General features: G+C 41.7%; 1 protein-coding gene across 1 annotated transcript; it reads right to left on the bottom strand.

Annotated features, from left to right (window-relative positions):
• Positions 1 to 1,145: 1,145 nt before the first annotated feature.
• On the bottom strand, positions 1,146 to 24,480 carry HAPSTR1 (HUWE1 associated protein modifying stress responses). Its single transcript, XM_065893570.1, has 4 exons — positions 24,255 to 24,480; positions 23,552 to 23,632; positions 13,652 to 13,927; positions 1,146 to 1,390 (listed from the first exon to the last, which is right to left on the bottom strand). Exons 1-4 carry the CDS (start codon positions 24,478 to 24,480, stop codon positions 1,146 to 1,148), a joined length of 828 nt encoding a protein of 275 aa, XP_065749642.1.
• Positions 24,481 to 24,754: the final 274 nt, after the last annotated feature.

Below are 24,754 nucleotides of genomic sequence, written 5' to 3' on the forward strand. Positions count from 1 at the left end.
TATTGAAAACTTTTATTTAAGTCTACCTAACATCTAGAGAACCTCCATGCGATTCCATCTTTTCCAGAATGAGATTCCAAACTGCACTTTATAGGAGAGGGATTGGAGAGTTGGGTTTTGCTATTTAAGGTGTGATCACATTATTAGCAGATAAAAGACCTTTATCTTCCACCCATTCCAATGGAAACTGCACAAAGTAGAACATTCATGAAAAATGTTAAACAGAATATAACAGACTAGAATACCTACCCTCCCACCATCCATCTCGCTCTCACTAATACTGAACCAAAAAGGAAGCCCATAAAGTTCATGACCTCTCTACTTTAGGTCACCATGAATGCAGTCTACATGTTTACATTTACCATAAGGACAGTACCCTGCATGGGAAGTAGTACTTGTCTTAAAAATGAGTATTTCAATCCTACGAGGTTAATCTGGGGGCAATTTAATAATATTGCTACTTTTAGAGCACTAACACACACAAAGTGAATCCAATAAAGTTGTGTATTGATTCGATATTAAGTATTAATTGCATGACCATCATAGCACCTCTTTACATCACACAATCACCAGAATTAGAAACTGCTTTGAAAACTAAAAACAGGGCACAGTTCAATAAGTTGCACAGTTACTAGAGAAACCAGGCGCACGGTACAGGGCTGCTGCAAAAATGGGAGCCTGGCGATTTGACGAGGAAGCCAAATCACGTGTTTTAGACAATTTTAGGAACCTGGCAATACTGTTGAAGCAAAATACTCAACACACAGGAAATGGAGCCGCCCCCCCCCCCAAAAAAAGCGTTCTATAACCAAATAAACATCTGATACTTCCTTTCCCTTTGAGAATAAATACAGTTAAGGTCACTTTTAGCCTTGAAACGGATATATGTTTGCCTATGATGATCTTGCTAACGACTACACGATATCTGATGTCCTCTGCTAGGACTATAGTTTTAAGAAAGCCATAGTTACAAGAGGCATCTACTGTAAATACCTAGAACTTCCTTTTATGGCAACCACTATAGAATTCACTTGTCTTAAACAGTGAACAAGGGAAGATGGCCTCATGTTTCCTTTGCAATAATAGTATATGTTGAGGATCAAGTGGCTTTCAAGCAGCATGGTGGGTGTGAAAATGTTTGCAGTTTAGATCATTCTGTTGCGTTTATGGGTTGGTGAGTCTGTAATGACATCGCCACACTGGGCTGAGGTACGCTTTCTAGTTCCACCATTGTCCAAGTGGAGTGCCATTTCTTCTGATATGAAAGTGTTCAAATCGACATCATGGAGTCCATTTCTCCTTCGACTAGCATTCGATCCACTGCTTACATGTGTAGGAGAGCCTGGGGTACTCGAACGCACGCTTATACTAGCCATTGCACCACTAAGACCTAGGAAGAAGAAAAAAGGTTTTAGAGTTGCTCGATTATTTAACCCTCTTGAAAGCAACCCAACTTTACTTTCAACGTCGTCATAGTGTCAAAGGATGTCTGCCTATTTTCCTTGCAAGGGGGTCACCGGGCAGCAGTTTTTTCCTGGAAGAACGAATCATCTGGCTTTGACATAGGAGATGTTCACTGGTAATACTACCAATATTTACAATATCGGTTACTACCAATTACTGGAAGCTTATTATGCGGCAGGCACCATGCTAGGTGTACAACTCCATTATGAAATCCTGCCATCTACTCTACTAGGTATGGACTATAGGTAACTTAGAGCTGAGGAAGGAGGTGCTTGCTTTAAACAGGAGAAGATTTTGGTTATACAAAGTCACTGTTCCAATAGATAGCTGTGCTGTGTGTGTGTGCAAACAGGGGAGCATGCAGTCACTTCCAGGCCTGAGTGGGCTTATTCTGACATTTCTACAGATAAGGCAAGTTTATAATTTAGCATCTAAAACAGTACACTACTGAACATGAAAAAGGGTCACTATTAAAAATGATCCTGGGACATCAAATACAAAGTGATTCTGCCCTGGACAAATCAGGCTATATGATCACCCCAAGGTCTGGACTATACTATACTTGGTATATACCCCTTAGGGCAGCCTCACTCAGCATCATCTCTAATCCTTCGGGGGGGTGGTAGAACAAGGGTGGTATAAAAAATCCTGCTGCCTTGCCTTCAAGGTTAAGAGTTACTAAATCCAGAGTATTCCAGCACTCATGGTCAGACACTCATTCCTTAGACCCCTGAACAGTTAAAGGAGGCCATTGTATGTTCTGCTTCTAAATGTTCAGGATACACCTGTGAAAGGCATGAGAGGCCTGAAAACAAACCACAGCATTTAATTTAATAACCTGACATCACCGCCTGTGGATTTTCCTTCTTACGGACTCCCCCGCTTGGGCTATCCTAGCCTCATATATGGATTTTGTTAGTGCTTGACTAAACTGATATGATCTAGTATAATCAGTGTTTCCCAAGAATAGGACTTGTACCTTAAAGTAAGCTTAGAGGTTGGTTTCGTAGGGGCCCGTTCTCATTTACTCCATAAATGTACTTTAAATTTGAACATTAAGTTGAAAAAGGATTCTCTGCTTCCTACCACACCAAAGCTATTAAATTCCCTTTGACATTGTTCTCACTCTACAAATACTGTGAACATTCCCAAACCCTTGGCCTCAACCACCTCCCACACGTGCTGATCAAGTTCTGCAGTCCACACCTCCTTTCTAAACTGCTCTCAACTCCCTACGCTAGGAACCAACCAGTCCCCTCACTGCTCTCCCTGTAGAAGATGCATCCTCTTTCCCTTTCCCTGGTGGCCAGAGGAAATCTGATCTCACTCATTTCCAAGGCTAGTGCCTATTAAAAATAAATAAAAGCACTAATACTGGAATACTTCCTATGTCAGGCACTGTATTAATAAGCACTTTTTAATTTCATCCTCAAACTCAGCCTATGATATTTGTGTTATCTTTTTTGCCAATGAAAAGCAGAGGTTAAAAGGCTGAGCAAGGCACTCAAGGTCACAGAGCTAGTAAGCAAGAGCTGGGACCCAAGACTCAAACAGAATCTAAATTCCTACTCATGTTATGCTACCCACCTCTTCGAGCCTAAATTATTTCAGCCTCAGGATCTAGGGCCCGGCCTGCCTCGCAGGTCTGTCTCTGAGCAGCTAAAGCTAACTAACTCTCCCTTCTGCCCTCTTCACTCCCATCCTAAGGCTTAATAATCATGCACTGCCAGTATCAACTCATCTGCAGTTCCTAAAAATGGCCCGGGCTGCACCTGCCTCCCAACATCTGCTCCCCACTGCCTGAGGCCCAAGTTCCTCCAGCACCGCCTCCCAGTCTGGGGCTACTTTCCTGGTTCTCCTCCCTCTCCTTTGAAACTCTCCTCTTTGCTGTTCTCCAGCCTGCCTGCTCCTTCCTCACTGGCCTTTGCAGGCTTCTCTTCTGCCCCTCACAGGCTGATGTCACCCAGGTGAGAGCCTTGGCCTCTTAGCTTACCCACAGGCATCATTTTCCACATCCGTGCCACAGGAGCAGACATTTTTCCTGAGATCAAGGGCCCATCCATATTTCTAACTGCCTGTTGGCCCTCTCAAACCGAACATCTTCAGAAAAAAACCACGCTGCTTCTTCCCCAGCCCACACAACTTTATTAAAAGTAAAAAGAAGGGAAAGAAACGCCTCGGGCTGATTTCACATAGCACAGCACCATTGCTCATCTCTTCCTATAGACACTGTGTCTTTACATCTCTATCTCATGAACACAGTGCCTTGGCACATAACAGAATGCTTCAGAGCCCTACCCGTCACTCTGAAATCCAAAGCTGTTGATGTTTATTCACCTCTCCAATGCCAGGAAATATATACCCAGGTGGCTCTCTTCACTTCAGTCTTTGCCATGAAGTTAAAACTCAATTATTCCCAACTTGCTGGGTTTGGTTTTTTCTTTTTCTGTTTTTAAGTTCTCCACCAAGACTGTAAACTCCTTGAGGGGAGAGCTGTGCCTTTTTTCCTAATCTCGCAGCCTGTAACATACTGAAAGGTGTCTGTGTACTTGAGACCACCTTTTCATACCTGTTTCATAATGCAGGAGATTCTACGGTAATTATGCTGCAAAATGTGGGCCCTCAGCAATAAACCGGGCTACTTCAGTAATTGAACTCAGGATCCCCTAAGCATTCAATACCCAAAAAAGAACTCAACAAACCCTGCTCCAATGCCCCTCTTGTTAATGTAGGAGCCACGTAGCTGTATGTTTAACACCCAAGGCTCAAAACGCTCCATCAGAAGTGAAGAGGCACCTCAAGCAAATCCTTCAACTGCTATCCTCCATGAAAAAAGAAGAGAGATTAAACATCAATTTGGTCAATTTGAAAATTCCCCAGTAACTTCCAGAAAACCATAATCTTTTTTCTGTTGGGTGTATGACTCTGGGCTTAGTTTGACAGCTAAAGCAAAATCACAATGTGCAACATTACCTATTTATTATTATCTACTCTCAGCAGTGAAAATTCTTTTCAAAATTTAACTAATCTTCCCCCAAAAGACTTTTCACAAGTGTCAAAAAAAATTAAGATTAACAACCAAAAAATATATATTTTAAACAACCCAAATTTTATTTTATAAACCAATGACAGCTACTAGAAGATGCTTTAGGAAACCTTAGCTAAGCCACATGAACAATCAGGCCTATACAAGTACAGAGAATCTAAACATGCTTCAGAACTAAAAACTAAGTTGTATGGCCCAAGGGCATACAACTTAATTTCTACCAAAAACACACTTTTTCAAAAGGGCTATGGGAATATCAATTGACAAAAAGCAGTAGAACAAGTAGTATGATTAGACAGAAAAGTCTCCATTGCTTAATACAAGATAAACTTATCAGTTTTAAAAGTTTCTGCATTCATTTTAAAGGATTAGTGCAGGGGTGGAAAAAAGATCAAGAGGATTTAATCATACTTTGAAAAGAAAGCTCCCACATGAGCTAAAACAAAGTTACAGTCCAAGTTATAGGAATCTAGGTTACATGGCAAAGTGTTAAAAAGTAGCACAGAACTATTATTTTCATACCAAGGTCATGCTTAGGGTCATAAGAAAATCCTGTTTTCAGAATTAATTACATATAATTCCAGTTTACCAGCACATAGTTAGGTCACACAGAAAGAGCAAATGCAGAGCCCAGCCAGCCTCCCTTCCTCCATCCGGCAGCCCTGGAAGTGGCCTAGAGGCCGCCTCTACCCTTTCTGCTGGCCTCCCAGCCCCCTTCAGCACCTGCGAGACTCGAGACTCGCCCTGGAGGAGACAAGGCAGACTGTTTACTGTGGTTCCACTCAGCACAGGTCCAGGACCCTCTGCAGGTCTGCGCCACCAGCTCTCTCATCTCCGGCAGAAGGGGGATGTGAAATCCCCACAACTTGGACAAAGTGATTAACATTCTGACTGGAAACCCTAAGAAACAGGCATTCTTGCATTTGAAATGAAATGCACTATTCAAATGGACATACACTCCCTTTGCACAAAGTCGTATTCTGAGGTTTTAAGCAAGCAAGCACTTGTGTGTAAATGTCGTGTTTTAAGTGCACCAGGGGAGGAGTTCAATCCTGGAAAGGTGAATTCTACTAGGAAGATTTGGGTAATTTGAAGTAGATACCACTCCCCACCCCAATCTGTAAATTGTAATACTGAACTTTTATTGAAGTAAAGCACACTAAATCAAACCAATTACAAAGATACATGTGTCACACCAAGAAAACATTTTCAGTTATGCTGACAGCCCAAAATGCTTTCAATTTTTCAAAGACAGTTTTAATGCCATGGGAAAAATGCTCACGACGTTAAAATGAAAAAAGCAAGATACAGTACCATATACGCAGCATGATCTCAACTATGAAATAATTTTAATATTTATACATTGAAAAAAAAGACTGGAAGAAAATGCACCAAACATTTAACTGCAGTTATCTCTGTATAGTGGGAAAACAAGATACTGGATTTTTTACTTTTTGGAAATTTTCAAATTTTCCAAGAAATTAGTATTTATAAATCAGAAAACTAGTGGAAAAAAATAAAACTTAAATGTTAAACTACCAATGGATTATTAAGGAAGTACTAGGTGAGTAAACTGGCTTTGAGGCATGGCTTACATGGACTTCACCTCAATGAAAAAAATGTCCAAGAAAATTTTACTGCAAATTCATAACCGTTTTGTATTATTAATGTTGGAAGCTTTAATTAAGTCCTACCCACAGAAACTTCAGTAGCTAATATCTAATCTTAATATACAGAAAATGCCAACTTTTCATCAAAAATTTAATGCTATCTTAATTGCCTTAATTGTTCTTGTTCTCAGAGGCTGGTCTGAACAAAGGGTATGATTTAAAAATTCCAGCCTTCACAAGAGTTTCCATTAAAGAAGGTTACTTGAAATAATCGATCTTAAGCAATTAAGAGATGAGATTTGCTTTTGGTGCATTAATCTCTTACATCTTAATTTCCAAATAAGTTTTTAAAACATTTTACTATTAAATGACTATTGACAGTTCTGTTATTTCAAGAAGATGCAGAATGCAACATTCAACAAGCATTTATTAAGAATCTGCTGTGTTCCACACATTGTGCTAGGAGTGTGGGCAAGAGGAGGAAAAGGGATTTTGAAAGGTGGTTGGATATAAATCCCCCACAGGTCAGTTCTAATTAATTCTCTACAACAGAAAATTGCCAAGAAGTTTCTTTCATACTGTACCATTGGTTTAAAAAGCACTTAACCTAAGTATCTGTGTGGCTGTCAATGTTTGTTTCTATATTTAGCTTTATCAACAGAAGGAATGAAGAGTGATAGAAAAGGGGAGAGACACAGAACCAAGCATAAATAATCAAATTTCTTCTTAAATGTACAGATCTCAATTTTATCAGGAAGATTTGTTCTCACCGAAATTTGGTAACTTCTCTACTACACACAGGCCAAAGAATGTTCTGACAAAATAACAAAAGCTACAAAACCTGTGGCTCGAAGGAGCAAGAAAATCCTATTGGTCCATGCTGCCTAAATTCACAGCTTTCCAAAACTCTAGAAGAAGGGATCCATTTTATGACAAATTCAGAATCTGCCTTACATTTTTTTCTAAAGTAAAAATTCCTACCTGACCTTACACCCCTGAATATGGTATCAAGTGAATGCGTTTTTCTTGTATGGCCCTATACCCAGTCTCTCCAGATCCAAGAATCTTGTCAAGCAATTTAATGATTTAAGAGACTAAGGATCACCACATATGCCAGAAAAAGACTTTGTTAGACAAAAGAGAGGCCAGATATAGAGCCTAGTAACTCCTAAAGTGATGGCACTGTGCCTCAATCTGATTGCCTGGGATTACACTTCAAGCTGTCTAATAGTACAATTCTATTAGGCTAGAAACTCCTTGAGAGGTTATGTGATTCATCTTTGTATCACCTGCCCCTATCACTAGCCTCTAATAAATAGAATGCTTGGCTGTTTACTGTGTTCAGTAAATGTTGCGAAATACGACAGGCTACAGAATGACAAGATACACTTGCATTTTTAAATGACCGCACCTTCCACAGAAGGATTTTAATTGCAGAAATCAGAACTCATAACACCACAGCCAGCCACACACACACACACACACACACACACACACACACACACACACACACACACACACTTTCCAGACTAAAAAGCTTCAGACTTTAACCCTCGCTAAAAAAGCTATCTTTTAACACACACAGTGTTTTCTCAAAAACAGACAAACAAAACAAAAACCTTTTCTTTTGTTACTTTCCTTTTTCGGGGGAAATTCTCCAATATCATATTAAAGGCTAGACTACCTGCATTTGCCTAAGACCCTTTCAGTACTTACAAATGTAGCAGCCCACTGTCTTTTTTAAACTTTTGTTGTTTAAATACAAAAGGAACTTGAACTTGAGCAAGGAGATATCTTAAAGCCAAATGCCAATGACAGCAATGGCTCCCACCAGTGACTAGTTTAACACCCAGACCCTGTGTGAACTGATGAATTTTACAGAGGGTCAACCCAGTCCCAATGGGGTTTTAGTTCCCTGTACTACAGTCAAGAAGAATGCCATCAATGACTTTTAGAACTACCAATAAAACCAAGTGTCTCCAATTTTTATGGAACAGTCTGAACCAGGGCCAAAAACCTACAAAGTCCACCTATGAAATGACTGAGAGCAGGTTTTTAATAAAGTTAGCAAATGAGTGAAGTCTGACTTGGCACCCGGCTTACTTTCCCATCCAGGTCTCTATCTTCCACATATGTGCCCCATTCTAGCTCTGGACCCTTTTTACCTAATCCCTATGATGACAAACAGAACCCAAAATGAGGAAACCAGATTTCAATCTAAGGCTTTCTAGACACAGCACTAGCTTGGGCAAATCAGCTCAGAATCTCTTCATCCAGTAGACAGAACATCACCAACTTCACCAGTTTATACCAACATAAAAGCAGCTCAAGATCTCAGCAAGTGATATAAGTAGGTAGTTAACACTAAGTTTTTAATTATCACTTCCTCTGGAATGATTATCTGCAATTTAAAAAGCCACCCTTCCTGACAAGGGAGAAAAAGTATCCTCAAAGGCCACCTGACCTCCAGGTCTGTTTTTGCAGTAATGCTATCCAGAGGCAAAGAAGGCACTCAGGACTTAGAACTAAGCAGAAGTCCTCCTTCTCTCAAGGCAAAGAACACTTTGTTTAAGGGTGGGTACTCTGCTTCTCACTTTATGTATCTCCTTTTCAGAGGAGACTGCCTTGGAGACATTAGCCATCTTGCCCAAGGTCATGCTGGGAACGCAGCCTATGTACAAAGCCTAAATACTCTTCCTGCTAAAATGAACCAGAAATACAGGTTAAAGCCATTCATCTTCAAGCCTACTTATCCAGACTCACTTATGGGGAAAAACCCCAGCAAGAAATACCAAACTTATGTATATAGTCTGATGTCTTTAGGGAAGAAAAACAAGCCTAGAGACCTTTCCCATGCCATCCACCAGCCCTACTGGGGGGGGGGGGGGGGGGGGGGGGGAAGAAACCCTAAATGTACACACGTAGAGGCACTGAACTGGGGAACCAGACAGATCTGGAATATCTGTTCTACCATTTACTGACCTGGTCTATTTTAGCCAAATAAGCCTTCTTCATCAATAAAACGGCAATAATCCAGGGGAAGTATTAGTTTTAAATGAGACCCTCCTCAGCAGGATGCTGACGTGAAGTAAACACTGAAAGAACCGCTCTAAAGGTACATCACCCTCAGGCCCCACTCCAAGACTCAGTTGTTCAGTGTGAAGAGCTGACTTTACAGCACTAAGATACACCTGACTCCGTTCTCCATTCTCCTCACCCTCCTCATACTGCAGTCACCTGGGGATCTATAAGCCTCAACTCTGGAAAGGTTCTCTGCCCCCACTGCGTTGACTGAGCAGACCTCTGAATCCCTGTGTTAAGCTCAGAACACATCTATGCCAGGTTCTGTTAAAGCCAGAAGCTCCAAGACACGGTCCCTGCACCACTGTAGCCCCAGTCTATGGGAAGGGATAGCTATGGAAGCAAAGCAAAAGGGGAGAGCAGACACCCAGCTCAGGGAAGGTTGGAGAAAATCGGGAGAACTGAAGGAAAGCTTTGTCACAGATGTTCGATCTGTCTGAAGGGATGAACAGGCAGAAGGAAACCTTAGAAAAGAGCATGAAGGCATTCAAAAGATTACACAGTATAGCTAAGATATCTGACCCAAGGTCAGATCAAACCACAAGGGTCTTAACAATGTTGTGCTCAGTTCAGACTTCACCCTAGAGGACACAGGGATACAAACGTTATTTTTCAGTGAAGCAACAAGATCAAAAAGATCACTCCAGTGGTCCCAGGAAAGAGGGACTGGTGAATGGGTTAACTCAGGACTGGGAAGCAAGAGCAGGAAGGAGATTATTCCAAGCGCCCAGAACTCACCTCCTCCAGAATAGCCTTCTCTGAACCCATGGCCAGGCCGCACTGTGAAATGTCCTTTTCTGACCCCAGAACACCTTACATATGACATCAAAATAAATGATCCAAGTATGCATTGGCCTCAACAGAAAAGGAAGCACCTATTCAATCATGTATTACCTAGAAACCGCACAGAATCTGCCACGTACGCATTTGCTGAGTGGCAAGGTCACAAAAACAAAAAAGACCTGTTTTTGCTTTGTTGAGGCTAGATGAGTCCGCTCTGAACACCTGCAGGACACCCTGGTGGAGATGTCCACCAGGGGACAATGGGGCATACGTCTTTAGCAGTCAGGAGAGAGGGTCTAAACTATAAGGACCAATTTTGGAAATTAAGACTGAAATGGCCCTTAAAGGGATTGCAGGAGAAGGTGGCTAAAGGCTAAACCCTGGGGAATGTAACCTAAGTCACTGAAAGGTCAGAGGTCAAAGTAGCCTAAAGAGAAGACAATAAAAGTCTCTAGAAGAGAAAGGATGACTAAGAGAGGAATAATCAGAAAGGCAGGCAGGGAACCACAAAATGGTCCAGATGATTTTTGGTCTATCTGAAATTTGTTTACATAAAAACAAGGTGCCAGCTATTAATCCAGTTCTCAGTAAATTTTTGATAATGTTATTTTAGGACAAGGATGAATAAGGAAAGGACAGAGATCAATTTAGCACATGCATATACATTTCTTTGATTTCTCTGGTGAGTTTAGCATCCAGATAAGGAGATATCATGTTACACAGAAAATAAACAACATATGTTGCAAACAAGTGCCAAAATAAAGCACTGGATTATATTCCTTAAACCTCCATAACCATTAGTTGACAGTTTTGATTGAAACTGTTTGATAATCATTAATTGATGTACTTTTAATTGCAATACTTAAATGTAAGGCTCATGAGGGTACTGATCAAAGGATCTTATCATCACACCCTCACTGTCTACATGAAAAACTCTACAATTATCTTTTATCTTGGCCATCTGTCTTCATATAAAGAACATATAGCATATATGGGTGGCATTTGTTGGAAGTGAGCCGATAAAGAAAAAAAGAAAAAATTACAGGGGTAACTGTCCTCTCTTTGTTTTTTTGCTGTACGCAGGCCTTTCACTGTCATGGCCTCTCCCGTCGCGGAGCACAGGCTCCGGACACACAGGCTCAGCGACCATGGCTCACGGGCCCAGCCGCTCCGCGGCATGTAGGATCCTCCCAGACCGGGCACGAAGCCGTGTCCCCTGCATCGGCAGGCGGACTCTCAACCACTGCACCACCAGGGAAGCCCTGTCCTCTCTTTTAAGGACATGAGGTTGCTTATGGATAAGAATAAATCAATATGACTCCTACACTAATGTTTGCTTTGATTATAAATTTAAGTCAGCCTCAGTATACCAATTCTTTTCCTGTCTCCCCCTGGTACCCCAAAACTTCATGAATTTAGACTCTCCCTCCAACGTAGAACCCCAAGAACTTCAATTTGACCTCACATTTCATACATCTGGCTAAGCAAATTCTATGCAAAACCAAATTCTGACCAGTATGTACCCTAATTAAGATGAATTTCCAAATATATTTTAAAAGAGCTAAACAGTTTTGACTTCAATTTACAGCTATTCAATAAATCAGATCATGAGGACACCTGGTTACAAAGTTAGTCATTAATCTGCTTTACAATTTAGTTAACAATGCCCTATTAGAAATCATTCAAATTACTAAAAATACTCAAGTCAGACTAGCATTCCCAACACAGCTATGTCCTCTAAAACCAATATAACACAAAACTCAGTATATAATGTTTCTGTGTACTCTTTTCAAGGGGCCCTATTACTGCATAGCAACTTCATGTTTTAACTACATGAATTCAGTTTATGAACCCTAGGAATCCAATGTACTCTGGATTGGCACTACTTCGTAAGTTTATTGAAGGGAAAGGTTATTTTTCTATAGCTTTATAATTAAACTTTTTTAAACCCTCACAATTTAAACATTAAGTCAAAATTATAAATAGTACCTTCCTAAATCTACATCACCACTAAAACTACCAAAGTTCAGTAAAATAATAAATCACAAGTTAAATAAACTCAATTTAAGAAAATGTAATGGGATGTGGAGAATATAGTAGTAGTTGCAGGGGGGAGGGCTGCTAGCTTGCCCTTTTTACAATGTGTACAACTGCATTAAGATTTTTTAACAAGAGTGGCATTTATGTTTCTTAAAACTACCTTCTATAGTAGAGTATAATACAGAAAAAAAGACACTTCAACAAGAGAAATATGGAATGAATCATAAATCCACTTGATGACAAAGGAAATCAAAATGCTTAAGGAAAACACACCTACATCAAATACTACCATGCACTAAAATTAATCTGACAAACTATGTACACTTGTAGTAATTTTTTTCAAACAATGGTAAAAGATGTCAAACTAATTCAGTAGGAACAGATCAATCTCTATTTTGCCTGAGTTTCAAACTTCCTGACAGCATCAACTATTCCACTACATTAGAAACAGCAAGCAGTCTTACGTACTGCATCCATTCATCATGGACTTCCTTGCAATAAAATGTTTTTGTGTTTTTAACTTATCGTAAACAAATTCACAATCAGGAGGGGAAAAAAAACAACACTTTTTCCAACTCCCATGTTCTGAATGGCGTTTTAGATAAAGAATCAATGTTTGCCAAAGAGAACAAGATCTCTGTAAGCATTAAAGCTTCGATGATATAGAAGCCCTTTGTATACATCCCAGCTTTTATCACCAGGTTATTTCATTTTAGATGACCTACACTATGGCTCAGAAATATGTTAACTTTTAACAGGACTCATGAGCTAACTCACTAATTACTTCTATCTGTTTAGTCACTTGTACAATCCATGTTTTCATCTTGGCTTCAACCAAGTATTATTTTGTTGTTTTATTTTCACAGCAGTATTGAATGTCCTAAGTACATCTCCCAGTTCTATCTGGAAGCCTGTATTAGAGAACAAGCAACAACAAACTTACTGACTACATACCCCAGGCTTCTCCAATAATACTTAAACCCCTCAGCCAAGAATGTCTTTTTATGGCAGGTCTGGCCTGGGGAGATGGTGATAGACCTGTTCTCTAACAGTCCTATCAAAGCAAGGCCCTAAGGGACAACAGACATAAGGAAAGTCAATTTAATTATTCTTACATCTGTCCACTCCCTCTTGGGTCATCAACGCTCAGGTTCTACAGGCACACTCAATAACCTAAGGTGTCAAAGGGAGTTCCCATGAGAACTAGCCCAACAGTTATCTGCCTTACTTGCCCGTAACTGACTAGGCTCTCCAGGTAATTATAAATTTAATAGTATTCTTAAGACACAGAACTTCCTCTTTGACTCAGAAGAGTACGGAAACATGTACAATATAAGTGTGTAAAGCAATAAATTCTAATCAATGTTCCAAAAAATGCTGTTATTGTAACACCAATCAGCTCAAACTAACTTTCTAAAAACATTTTTTTTAGGATAGGCTGGCTAACATTCAAAAACTGCCCATATAAGTTCTTAGCTTACATTCTATTTAAACATTTCTAGAGCAAGTAGTAACTAGAATAGACAAAAAACAGACAATATATCTGGACCTAAACCTAAATGTGAAATTGGGTCCACAGGCACACTCTTAACCATTTTTCCAAAGAAATATGTTTAAACGGCTTTACCATGCAGAGCTATGGCTTCCCGGAAGGGTTGCAAATCAGTCTCTACAGATGAGCTAGTTTCCGTTGAAGTAGCTCGGTTAGGGGACACTACAGTCAGTCTTGGGGGAGCTCTAGAGTTTCGCGGTGGAGGAACTTTTCCACACAGGAAGCTGATCAAATCTTCTCTACGAATAGTTCTTCTGCGCTTTTTAACCCAAGCCAACACATCCTTATTGCGTCGCTGATAGCCAATCTGAATTCCAATATCAAAACTTCGCTGATGGGTATCCACGCTTTCTGTTAGGAAAAAAGAATAAGAAGAAGATACACGATGATCAGTAGAGCCAAGCTGCGTTCTCTCCTGAAGAAAACCACCATTTTACAAGTTCACCAAAATGAATATCATTAAGTACGGGGCTCTTTAAGTCTATCAGTAATCTATTAAACTAAACTTCATTCATGTTTAAAATATCATACCTGACACCTAATCATAATATTCTAAATTCAGTAAACACATCACATAACCCTAGAGCTTCTGCCTTTTTCTTTAAAAAAAAAAAACTCAATAAATAAAAACAGAGACTACTTATTCTTAAACGAATTACCACTTTAATAATGTTATTTCCTTAAAAAAGCTTACTTAATCTAATCAAGCTAGTTTATTTAGTAATGCTAACAATAGGTGAATTGGGCTTCCCTGGTGGCACAGTGGTTGAGAGTCCGCCTGCCGATGCAGGGGACGCGGGTTCATGCCTTGGTCCGGGAGGATCCCACATGCCACGGAGCGGCTGGGCCCGTGGGCCATAGCCGCTGAGCCTGAGCGTCCGGAGCCTATGCTCCGCAACGGAGAGGCCACAACAGTGAGAGGCCCGCGTACCGCAAAAAAAAAAAAAAATTTTAAATAGGTGAACTATTAAATGCTTATTGGCACTATACCCAGCTTCCCCTGAGAAAAAAGGTACACGAATACCTTGAGAGCAGTACAACTGTCCCCTCATTGCAACTGAGCAAACAGACACTGAGTAACTCTACCACAGTATTCAAGAGCTGGAATTTTTGTTCCAGAGTCTGTGGTTCTTAACCACTAAGCTTTGAGAAAAGAAGGAATTCTCAGGAGTTCTAAACAGGAGCGTTCACATCATTCACCAGATGACTATACACCGCAACAAATCACTCAGGCGGTGCTCACCTTGCATGTACCATGTCATTTCGGAGGTGTACTCCTACTGACAGGTTCAGCACCAAGAACTGGAAACACACTAAAAGCAGTAGCAAACATTTTAGAAATAATAAGGGAAAATTAATTCTGATTGACTGCTCAACAAAGCCAAACAGCACTGTGGAAACAAGAAGCTTCATTCATTTCCCAGGAATGTTTTCAATCTGCTTCCAGCTCCCAACAGTTTTCTTTAACTTATAACCACTTCCAAAAGACCCTGTCTTAAAATCTCTCAGACTGGTCTCCTATTCTCCCTGTAGATACTGCCCGCCCCCTGTACATACTGAACCCAGATTTTCAATAAAATGAGGCCTGCCCCTTTAGTGGCTTTACACAGTTGAAAACAATATTAATACTTGCAAACTTAAGTCACTGCAATTTATTTTTAGTTGATCTGCTGTGCTAGCAGGAAAATCACCAATATATCTTCATTCCTCTTACTTTTCCTAACCTGGATTTTAATTCTGTCTGCGACACCTAAAGTAGATGCTGAAAGGATAAGCAAACCAGTGAATGAAGACCTGTGTCCCAGAAAGACAATAATCCAGACATCACAGAGGCTCCCAAGCTGCATGAATTTGCATTATTAAAAAAGATGGCAAGAGGGCAGCACAAACAGAATTTTATAACAAGGCCTATTCCTTAGACGATCAGTTCTTATTGCTAAAAAGTTAAAAAGAAAAATGAAAGAAGTTACCCACAGGAGTACTCTTTAAATATTAAACTCCATCACAACTTTCTAATTTTACAAATATAAAAAAAGCTACTCGTGGGACTTCCCTGGTGGCACAGTGGTTAAAAAGACTCCGCCTTCCAATGCAGGGGGCCGGGGTTTGATCCCTAATCAGGGAACTAGATCCCACGTGCATGCCTCAACTAACAGTTCGCATGCCACAGCTAAGGAGCCTGCCTGCCACAACTAAGACCCCGTGCAACCAAAATAAATAAATAAATAATAAACGCGTCTAAAAGAAAAAGCTACTCATGAATGAAGTAATTTCTCCAGTGTCTCACTACTAGAATGCCCAAGTGACAATGTGAATCAACGTGTTCTGATTTCTCATTTCATCATAAACAAAACAAGCACGAACCCCATTTCAAAGGTAAATACCATTTAAGAGGCTAATACAGCGCTTTCCCATCTCTTAGTCTTAAAGACTTAGATGAAGCCAACCTTAAAGGATGCATAATCTCTAAGACAACCTTGTACACTTGTATGTAGACCTTAAGTGATTCTGAAAGAGCTAGAAACATTTTAAGAGAAATCGAGTCATTGAGTAAACTAAGCCCATCCCATGGGACCACAGAAAGGAGGATAACCATCCACTGTTATGGATCTACAAGCAACTAGGTTTCTACAAAGCTGCCCTACCGAAGAGAGCTGTTAAAATCAAGCTCTTAACCAGAGAAGTTTGTTTCCAAAAAGAATGACTCAGTAAATTTTATTTTTCGAGAACCAAATGGAGGCAGGTCCAGAATTGGAAGTATAGAGGAACAAAAAGTTGAAAGGGGTACAAGAAACAAGTTCGAAGCAAGCGTGGATAGTGCAAAGTAAGATGAAGCAGGCATGTAAATGTACACCTAGCAAACCAGACAGCAAATAAGAAAAGCTGAACTTGATACAAAACTCCAGAGCCAAAGGGAAGGAAGCAGATGAGGCAGTTTAAAAAAAAACACAAAAAAACCCTGACAATCCTGTGAAGAAAGAGCTTTGATTCGTTTTGATTGAGGACACAAGGAAAGCCCAAGTCAGATCGGCAACAAGCTGATGCATTTAATCACAGAGTTGAACAAAGCTGGAAAACTCAATATTCATACTTTTGAAGGAAGGCAGTTATATAAGTAGTTGTGAACCTCTTTTTAAATGTATGCAACTGACCAATCATTTCACCTCAAAAATTCTGCACAAGTCTCAACAACACAACCAACCAAGAACACGCTAAAAATCAAGTATTTTGTAAACAGACTTTTACAGACTAAGAAGTACAGGAGGAGAAAAGCAGATTTAACATTTAAGGTCTTCGGGTACATACATGCTTTTGCACTGTCTGGGCATTATTTGGTCTTATACCATTAACATATCCTGAAAGCCAAATCCAATTACTTTACCGCCCAGATTAATCCAATCTCAGTTATTTCCTTAAACAGAGAATCTCATATTGACATTAAAACATAGTTTAAAATATAGTTCTTATGTTTGAGAACTTTAAAGAGTTACTTGGTTGAAAATTAAACCCTCCTATCACATCTTGCACTAAGTAGAAGAGATCTAAATGCTTATTGGAGAATCTTAGGAATGACCAGACTAGATTTTAATCACTGGTTAATTTAGTGTCCAGTAAAATAATAAACGTACACACAAAGATGGCCTCCAGAAGGCTCTCAGCCAAAGACTGCTTTGAATACTCCTGAACCTTCCAATTAGACACCAAATTCTAGAAATGCAGAGCAAAGAAAACTGTGGGGACAGTCTTGTGTCCAACACTTTTACTGATGCCAAAGCCACTGTGGAAAACGGCCATGATCTTGAAGGTTAGGCAAAGCCCAAGGGCATCAAAATGTCAATCTAACCTTTAATCACAACACATTCATTTCCTTATTCAAGAAACAAACTGATTCATACAACTCACAGTAGACATCTTTGTTTCATATTTTTTTAAAACTGTTTTTATATAAATAGCTGAAATTGAATTCAAGGGATTTTTATTAGTCTCATTTTCCCACTGCTGGCAAGGGGCAGTAGGCAAAGAATCATATTGATTTCTGAAATGAAGACCAAATGCAGAACTTTCTTACATGAACATAAACACAATCAGATTTCACTATCTATAGTTTTTTGATACTCACTAACCTTATGTGAGTTAGCCAAAGCAGATACCTCAATTTCATAAACAAGGAATTGGAACTGAGGCTCAAAGGGCCTTGCCCTAAAAAGTCACTAAATAGCAAAAGTTCTTTCTACAATCGATTTCTTCCTCAACAGTAGAGAAGTCATCTCCCATTCTCCTTAGAGGATCTACAAACCAGAAAAATCACACTGCTAGATCAGAGTACATTTCCTAGGAATACTAGTAACTACAAAACATTTAAAACTTAGAACTCAATCTGCACTAACCAACAAGTCTGCTGTAGGAAAAAATATGTATTTTAATTGTTTCATTAGAAACAAATATCTAGGGACTTCCCTGGTGGCGCAGTGGTTAAGAATAGGCCTGCCAATGCAGGAGACACGGGTTCGAGCCCTGGTCCGGGAAAATCCCACATGTCGCAGAGCAACTAAGCCCGTCCGCCACAACTACTGAGCCCACATGCCACAACTACTGAAGCCCGCGCGCCTAGAGCCTGTGCTCCGCAACAAGAGAAGCCACCACAATGAGAAGTCCACGCACCGCAACGAAGAGTAGCCCCCGCTCACTGCAACCAGAGAAAGCCTGCACACAGCAACGAAAACCCAACGCAACCAAAAATAAATAATAAATTTTTAAAAAAGGAAAAGATATGAGTCATGACCAAAATAAAACTGCTTTTCAATTGTTTTGTTTTTTTAAATATTTACTTATTTATTTATATTTTATTTGGCTGTGTCAGATCTTAGTTGAGGCACGTGGGATTTTCATTACGGCATGCAGGATCTTTAGTTGCAGCAGGTGGGATCTAATTCCCTGACCAGGGATTGAACCGGGACCCCCTGCATTGGGAGTGCAGTCTTAGCCACTGGACCACCAGGGAAGCTCCTTTTTCAATTGATTTAAGGAAACAATTTCTAAGTTCCCTAACAAAGTGGTATCCAAAGATAAACACGAACCTCTAGGTAACTTACATACTGACTTAAATCTTCACCTAGCACATACAAACAGCAGGAACCAGGTAAGGATCAGAGTGGCCACGGTTCCCTACCATCCAGTCCTCGTCCTCCCTTTCCTAAAGGTACTCACAAGTTTTTGTTTGGATAGCTCTGAAGAAAAGCTTCTTCCACATTTGCTCAATTGATGAAACTTGTGGTACAGTCCCAAAACTGTGGCTATGATACTGGTTCTGAATAACCATGTGACCCAATTCTGTCCCAGAGACATAAGTCATTTACCGGTAGCTCCTGGCAAAGAAGCTTCTGGGCTCTTCTAACCTTCCGTGAGTGACCCTAAGCTGTGAGGTGTGAGCTGCCAACACTGAAACTAGTCTAATGACAAAGCTGGTATGCGCAGGCCCACACATGGACTACAGAGAGCTGCAGAGCAGGGAGGCCTGAGCCACTGGATTCAATCAATCCCACCTTCAGGCTTCAAAGCTGAGCAGCCCATCCATGTCCAGCCTGACCTGTCTTTTCTGCTATTTGCAGCCAAAACATCCTTTTACAGAGAAGTTACACATCAGAAACTGACAGTCTTCTATAAAAATTCACAAAAAATCTATAAATGGTATTAGTAATGACTGAGGCTGCTGCTTAGTAAAATAAAACAGGGTATTCAACTGCAATCCATACTAAGGTTTTTTGAACACTCTCTAAGTTCAATAGTTTTCTGCAGCAGGAGAGTCACAAACCAACTCCAGAAAGTCAAAACATAAGCTGAAATTTCATTATTTGCCTCCAGGTAGAACATGCTTTCTCTGACCAGTTGTTTATACACCAATCACTCATCCACAAATTTTCAGTACGTTCCGTTCACTTTCAGTTCACAGAGAAGCCCAAGAAGGCCACAATGAAGTGACTACACACTATAAACAGGATCTGCCATCAAGATGTCTCAAAAATAAGGACTTTAAAGGGCATCACACTATTTTTCTCCTGTCAATTCTATTTACTTTCAGCCCTTTCAGGGAAAGATGAAGACACACCACAAAGGTTATTCTGACAGAAATAAAAATAAATAAATAAATAAGAATTTCTTCCCTTCATCTTAAGCACTGCCCATAGCCAAAAACATCATCTGAAAAACAGAACCTGACCACCAACACAGTCCATGCTTGAAGACTCACTGCATGACACACTAAGAGCCTGCACTCTAAGTTGTGCGTACCTACTCCTACTCACAATTGAGAAAATGAAGGCTTACAATAGTGAAATATTTTTTATTCCATTATCTGTCTCCAGGACCATACAACTAAGTAAAAGTAACAGTCTAAAATCTGAACTAGAACAATCTAGCAGAAGACTCCATGATAATGATGCTGCTGGCCTTCTCCAAGTACCGCTAGAGTCACACCTTGGGGCAAATGCTGTTTGTTCAAGGAGAAAACCAAAAACATCTTTAACATAAACAGTATCAAGAGAAAGCTCTTAACATATGTGGGAGAAGTCGGTATACAACTAAAGTTTCAGACAGTTTTAATATGCAGAGGAGCTTAGCATTAAACAAAAAAAAAGAAAAAATGGAGCTTAACATAAAACAAAAATCAAAAAAGAAAAATATTACAAAGTTGAGGGAAATGACAGTAAGAAGCAGTGAGAAGTGGCTCTGGGGGATGTGGGTGAGCACTGGCTCCCAGGCAGCTGCTGCAGAGCAAGCAGGGCCCCAGCGCCCACATCCGCTGACCACGAGGCTCCAAAGGACGGCCAGCCTCTACTGAGCAAGTAACCCCACACCGTAGAAGGAATTTAGAATTCATTATTTTCCTAATGAGGAGTCAGGAAAGAGGTTGAAACCAGTCACCCAAGGAAATGGGAGGTGTATTTAAGAGGCAGAAAGAGATGAGCTTGACAAAGCATTTTTCAGATAAGCATCAACCAGGCTCGTTAAAACCACCTCAGTAACTTCACTCCCTTTGCTGCAGACAACAGAAAACATACTAAGCCAGGGGACACAACACCACTGAACATTTAACAAACATTACTTCCTTTCGATTTATCAAAGCAAAGTAAAAACAAAAACCAGCCATCAGAATTTTCTTCCCTTGCAAAAAAGGATGCCAATGTCTGACTCAACTTACTATGTGGAGCAAAAGGAACTTCCATTTTGCCAAATTCTGTGCACACCGAGGACACCCCAATTCACTCTCCTCCAAGTCTCCAGCCACATTCAACCAAACCAACTGCATAGTTCAATGTTTCAAAACGCTACATCAAAAGGGGCCCTCTGCTAGACTTTTACTTCAATTCTGACCTTCCTATGTGCTCATCTTAGGTGCTATCAGGAAGCTGGTAAAAGTACCAACCTCTCCCCAGGCTGGGTGAGGCAAAATGAGCCATCTTTAGCTTGTCAGATAAGCGCTTAATCATACAAACTGCAAGAGCATTGCCCATTTACAAGGATCCTCCAAAATCTCCCCCCATCCCCGCCCCCATAAATTACATTTAGATATTGAGTAAGAACTGTGAACACTCTAAATTTACCACTACTTACAGCTGCATGCACTGTGACACTACCTTGCTAATTTTATTGGTTCTATTTAAGGTACCCAATTATTCCTACAGCTGCATTCTTGTTCTCTAAAGACCACACCCTGAAAAGGAGGAAGAATGTGAGGATCTGCAGAGCTTATCCACACTTTCCTTGAGTCAGCTAGGAACAGAATAATGTTGCTATACTACCAAATTCCACAAACCACAATTAACCATTCCTCAGGTAAAAGGGGATATATTTCATTTTACAGAAATAGGACACAAAATAAAACTAAGCTTGGACTGACAATCCAGCATTTGCCATAATGCAAGAACTTCATGTTTATTTAAAAAGAAATTTAATGTCTTTCATTACATTTTCTGAACAAAGGAAACTAATACATTATAAGAAGCATTTTCAAATGAAGAAATCAAATTAGGGATTATTTCAGAGTTCAGCTTCTGAGCCCACTTTTTTACATGAAGAATTAACACTAAATAAAACCATCAGCTACAGTCCTAAAAGAGATACATTCCAGGAGCACGCAACAGCACCAAAAACTGAGAAGTCAGAGAACATTCATATTTTTCTACGGCCTAGTCCAAGAGCGTGGCACACAGATGGACTAAAACTATGTGTTGCTTTCCCCTTAAAGCAAAAAATAATTGCAAAACCTGAAATGGATAAACCGTGATACCTCCACACACAACACTAGTCAGAAAACAAAAAGCACTTATACCTGCAATGTGAACTGAACAGATCAATCTCAAAAACATTATGAAAAGTGGATAGAAAAACCCAAACAGAAAAGGCTACTTACTATAAGGTTCTATTTATTACATTATGGAAACACAAAAACCATATATACAGAAATCAGATCAGCAGTTGCCCGGGGTGGGGGGAATAGATATATTCCATTTACTAACAATGTATGTTTGTCAAATTCACGCCATACACCTTAAAATGGTGATTTTACTATATGTAAATTATAGTCCAAGAAAGCAGAGTTTTCCAAAAATATGAGTTTCAAGTATTATTTCAAATTCCCTGTCTGGGTGAAACCAAGAGCCATTCCAGAGAATGTTAAAAACCCTCAAGCAGTAATGAATGTTAGAGTCAAAATTTAAGGAACTCAGCTACATAAAATCAAAGCTGACCACTGGGGCACCATTTCATTAGGTTTCTTTTTCTCAGTAAGCCTAGATTATTAGCTCCTCATTGCCTGAAATTAACATTCTGTTCACCAGGTTCAGTTTACATTCTCAAATTATCATCCCAAAAAACTGCAAGGTCTAAAAGGAAATCCAAAATAAGGGATTTTTTCCCTAAAGAATGCTATCTTAATTGGCTTATTCTTATGCAGCTAAGAATCTGAGAACCAAGTCACTCCACAGCCTGTTTCAACCTTATTTAGATAATTCTGAAAAACACAAAGCTCTACTGCAATTATCAACAGCTTCTGGCAGTTTAAAAGCATTTATTTAAATTACATTTTTACTAAAATTAACACTCAAATTCAAATCCTTTTCCCACAGAAACCTTGCCAAATATCAAACCCAAATTTCCAAATCTTCAAAACAAACCTAAACCCACTGTTGCTGAAAGAACAGGATGGGCAAGAACATTTACTCACATATCTTCACGTGGGGGGTGGGGATTAACTGCAGAAAAGCACTGCCATGAAACACAAATCTTGATATCAACTCAAACTGATCAGATTTCCTGCCAACAATGTACCATCAGGCAGAAAGTAGCTTGGAAGGCAAATATTTGATGGAGTTGCTAGGGAAGAGCAACTCCATCAAATATCTGCATGTTAATGTGCGTACAGATTACTCCAATTAGCTAGTTTTCGACGCACTTAAATTATGCTGTGCCACCATCATGCTCGAAATTATCTAACTCAAGAAAAACTATTCCAAGAGGTGCTTTTCCACAAACAAGTTGTCCCTCCCACCTCTGTGCGAGACACACTCCTCTTCCCTGGGTGCCTAAGAAACACATCTCACAGTCTGGAGCTCTGGGCCTCTCAACCTCGGCACTACTGCCATTTGGGGGGTGGAGAGGCTGTCTCGCGCACCGAGGACAGTTAGCGGCCTCCACTCAGTGATGACACCCTGGAGTGCCCCCAGACATTGTCAAATATCGCCATGGGGTGAGGGGACCAAACGCCCCCGGCTGAGAACCCGTTATCTAGATATAACATCACACCGCCAGAATTCTCAAGTTGCAAGATACTGAGAGTTAGTGGCTGGATTCAGAAGCAGAAAACACTCGGGAGATAACTCCAGGTCAAGGTGGCCAATGCACTAAGGAACGCAGGACTTAAACCCTGACGCAGACCGCCCTTCCCCTTAGCCAGCAATGCAGCAAAGTTGTCCTTACCTTTGTAAAGGTTGGTGACGGCAGTGGCTGCATTTTGGAAGGGAACCCAAAGCGAAAGTCCTGGCTGCTGACACACTCGGTCTGAAAAACGACGAAAGTAAAGAGAAAAAACAAAAAAAGAGAAAGAAACACACAAAGACAAAAAAAAAAAAAAAAAAAGAAAATGCAATGTTATTTGGGCGTCAATCACTCCGGAACGGCCATATTAGGTTTCGCCATTTTGTTCAAGGGTTCCGGGATCCCGCGCTAGGTGGGGAGCGGGCAAGAAGGGGGTCGCGGCGGGGCTGGAGGGGGAGCCGCGGGGCCCCCGAGCGCAGCCGGGACAGATGCGCGGCAGAGGAAGGCACCCTTTCGCAGTCCCCGCCCCGAGGTCGGCTCCGGCACAATAGGGCCCCCGAGCCGCCTCCCTTCGCCATTTTGTGACCGGGGGCTCCTCCCCTACCCTCCCCGGCCCGGGGGCACCCAGCGGCCCGGCCCCCGGAGCGGGAGGGCCCCACGGGCGGCCCCAAGCCCGGCCGCCCCCCGCGCCGGCCCCCGGCCGCCTCCCGAGGGCCCGCCTCCCGCGGCGCCATCTTGCGAGGAGGGGGCGGTGGGGCCGCGTTGCGACGGCCGGAGCCCAGCCAACCGCTCCCCGGGCTCTCCGCCGACGGCCGGGCGCGAGGCGGGGGCGGCGGCGCAAAATGGCGGCGGCGGCGGCCCTCACCTTTGTAGAGCTGGGCCACGGCGGTGGCCGAGTTCTGGAAGAGGTGCCACAGCTTCTGCTGCTTGTGCTCGGGCTGCGCGGCGGCCGCCGCCTCCTCCTGCAGCTCAGGGGGCAACTGCTCGTCCTGCTCGGCCTCGGCCAGGCACTGCCGCTCCCACTTGGAGAACCAATGCTCGGGCCCGTGCTCCTGGATCTCGGCCTCGCCCTCCTCCTTCCGCTCCTCCATCCTCCGCGGCCTCCCGCGGCCTCGCAGACACCGCGGCCGCGTCCTGCTCAGGCGGGGCCCCCGCGGGAGCGTCGTCGTCGAGCGGCCCGGCGGCGGGGCCCAGCGGCCTGCGGCGGCTCCTCGCGGCGGCCCAGGCCTCCTGCACGCCGACGGCCTGCGAGCCCCGCCCCGCGGCCCCGCGCTGCCCGGGACAACCCCCGACCCGGTCTTCCCCACCCCCGGCCCCTGCCGAAGGGCGCTGCGGACCGGATGAACACCGCCGCCTCTCGCCTCG

This window comes from Phocoena phocoena, chromosome 15 (genome assembly GCF_963924675.1).
Source record: "Phocoena phocoena chromosome 15, mPhoPho1.1, whole genome shotgun sequence".
Classification (NCBI taxonomy): Eukaryota; Metazoa; Chordata; class Mammalia; order Artiodactyla; family Phocoenidae; genus Phocoena; species Phocoena phocoena.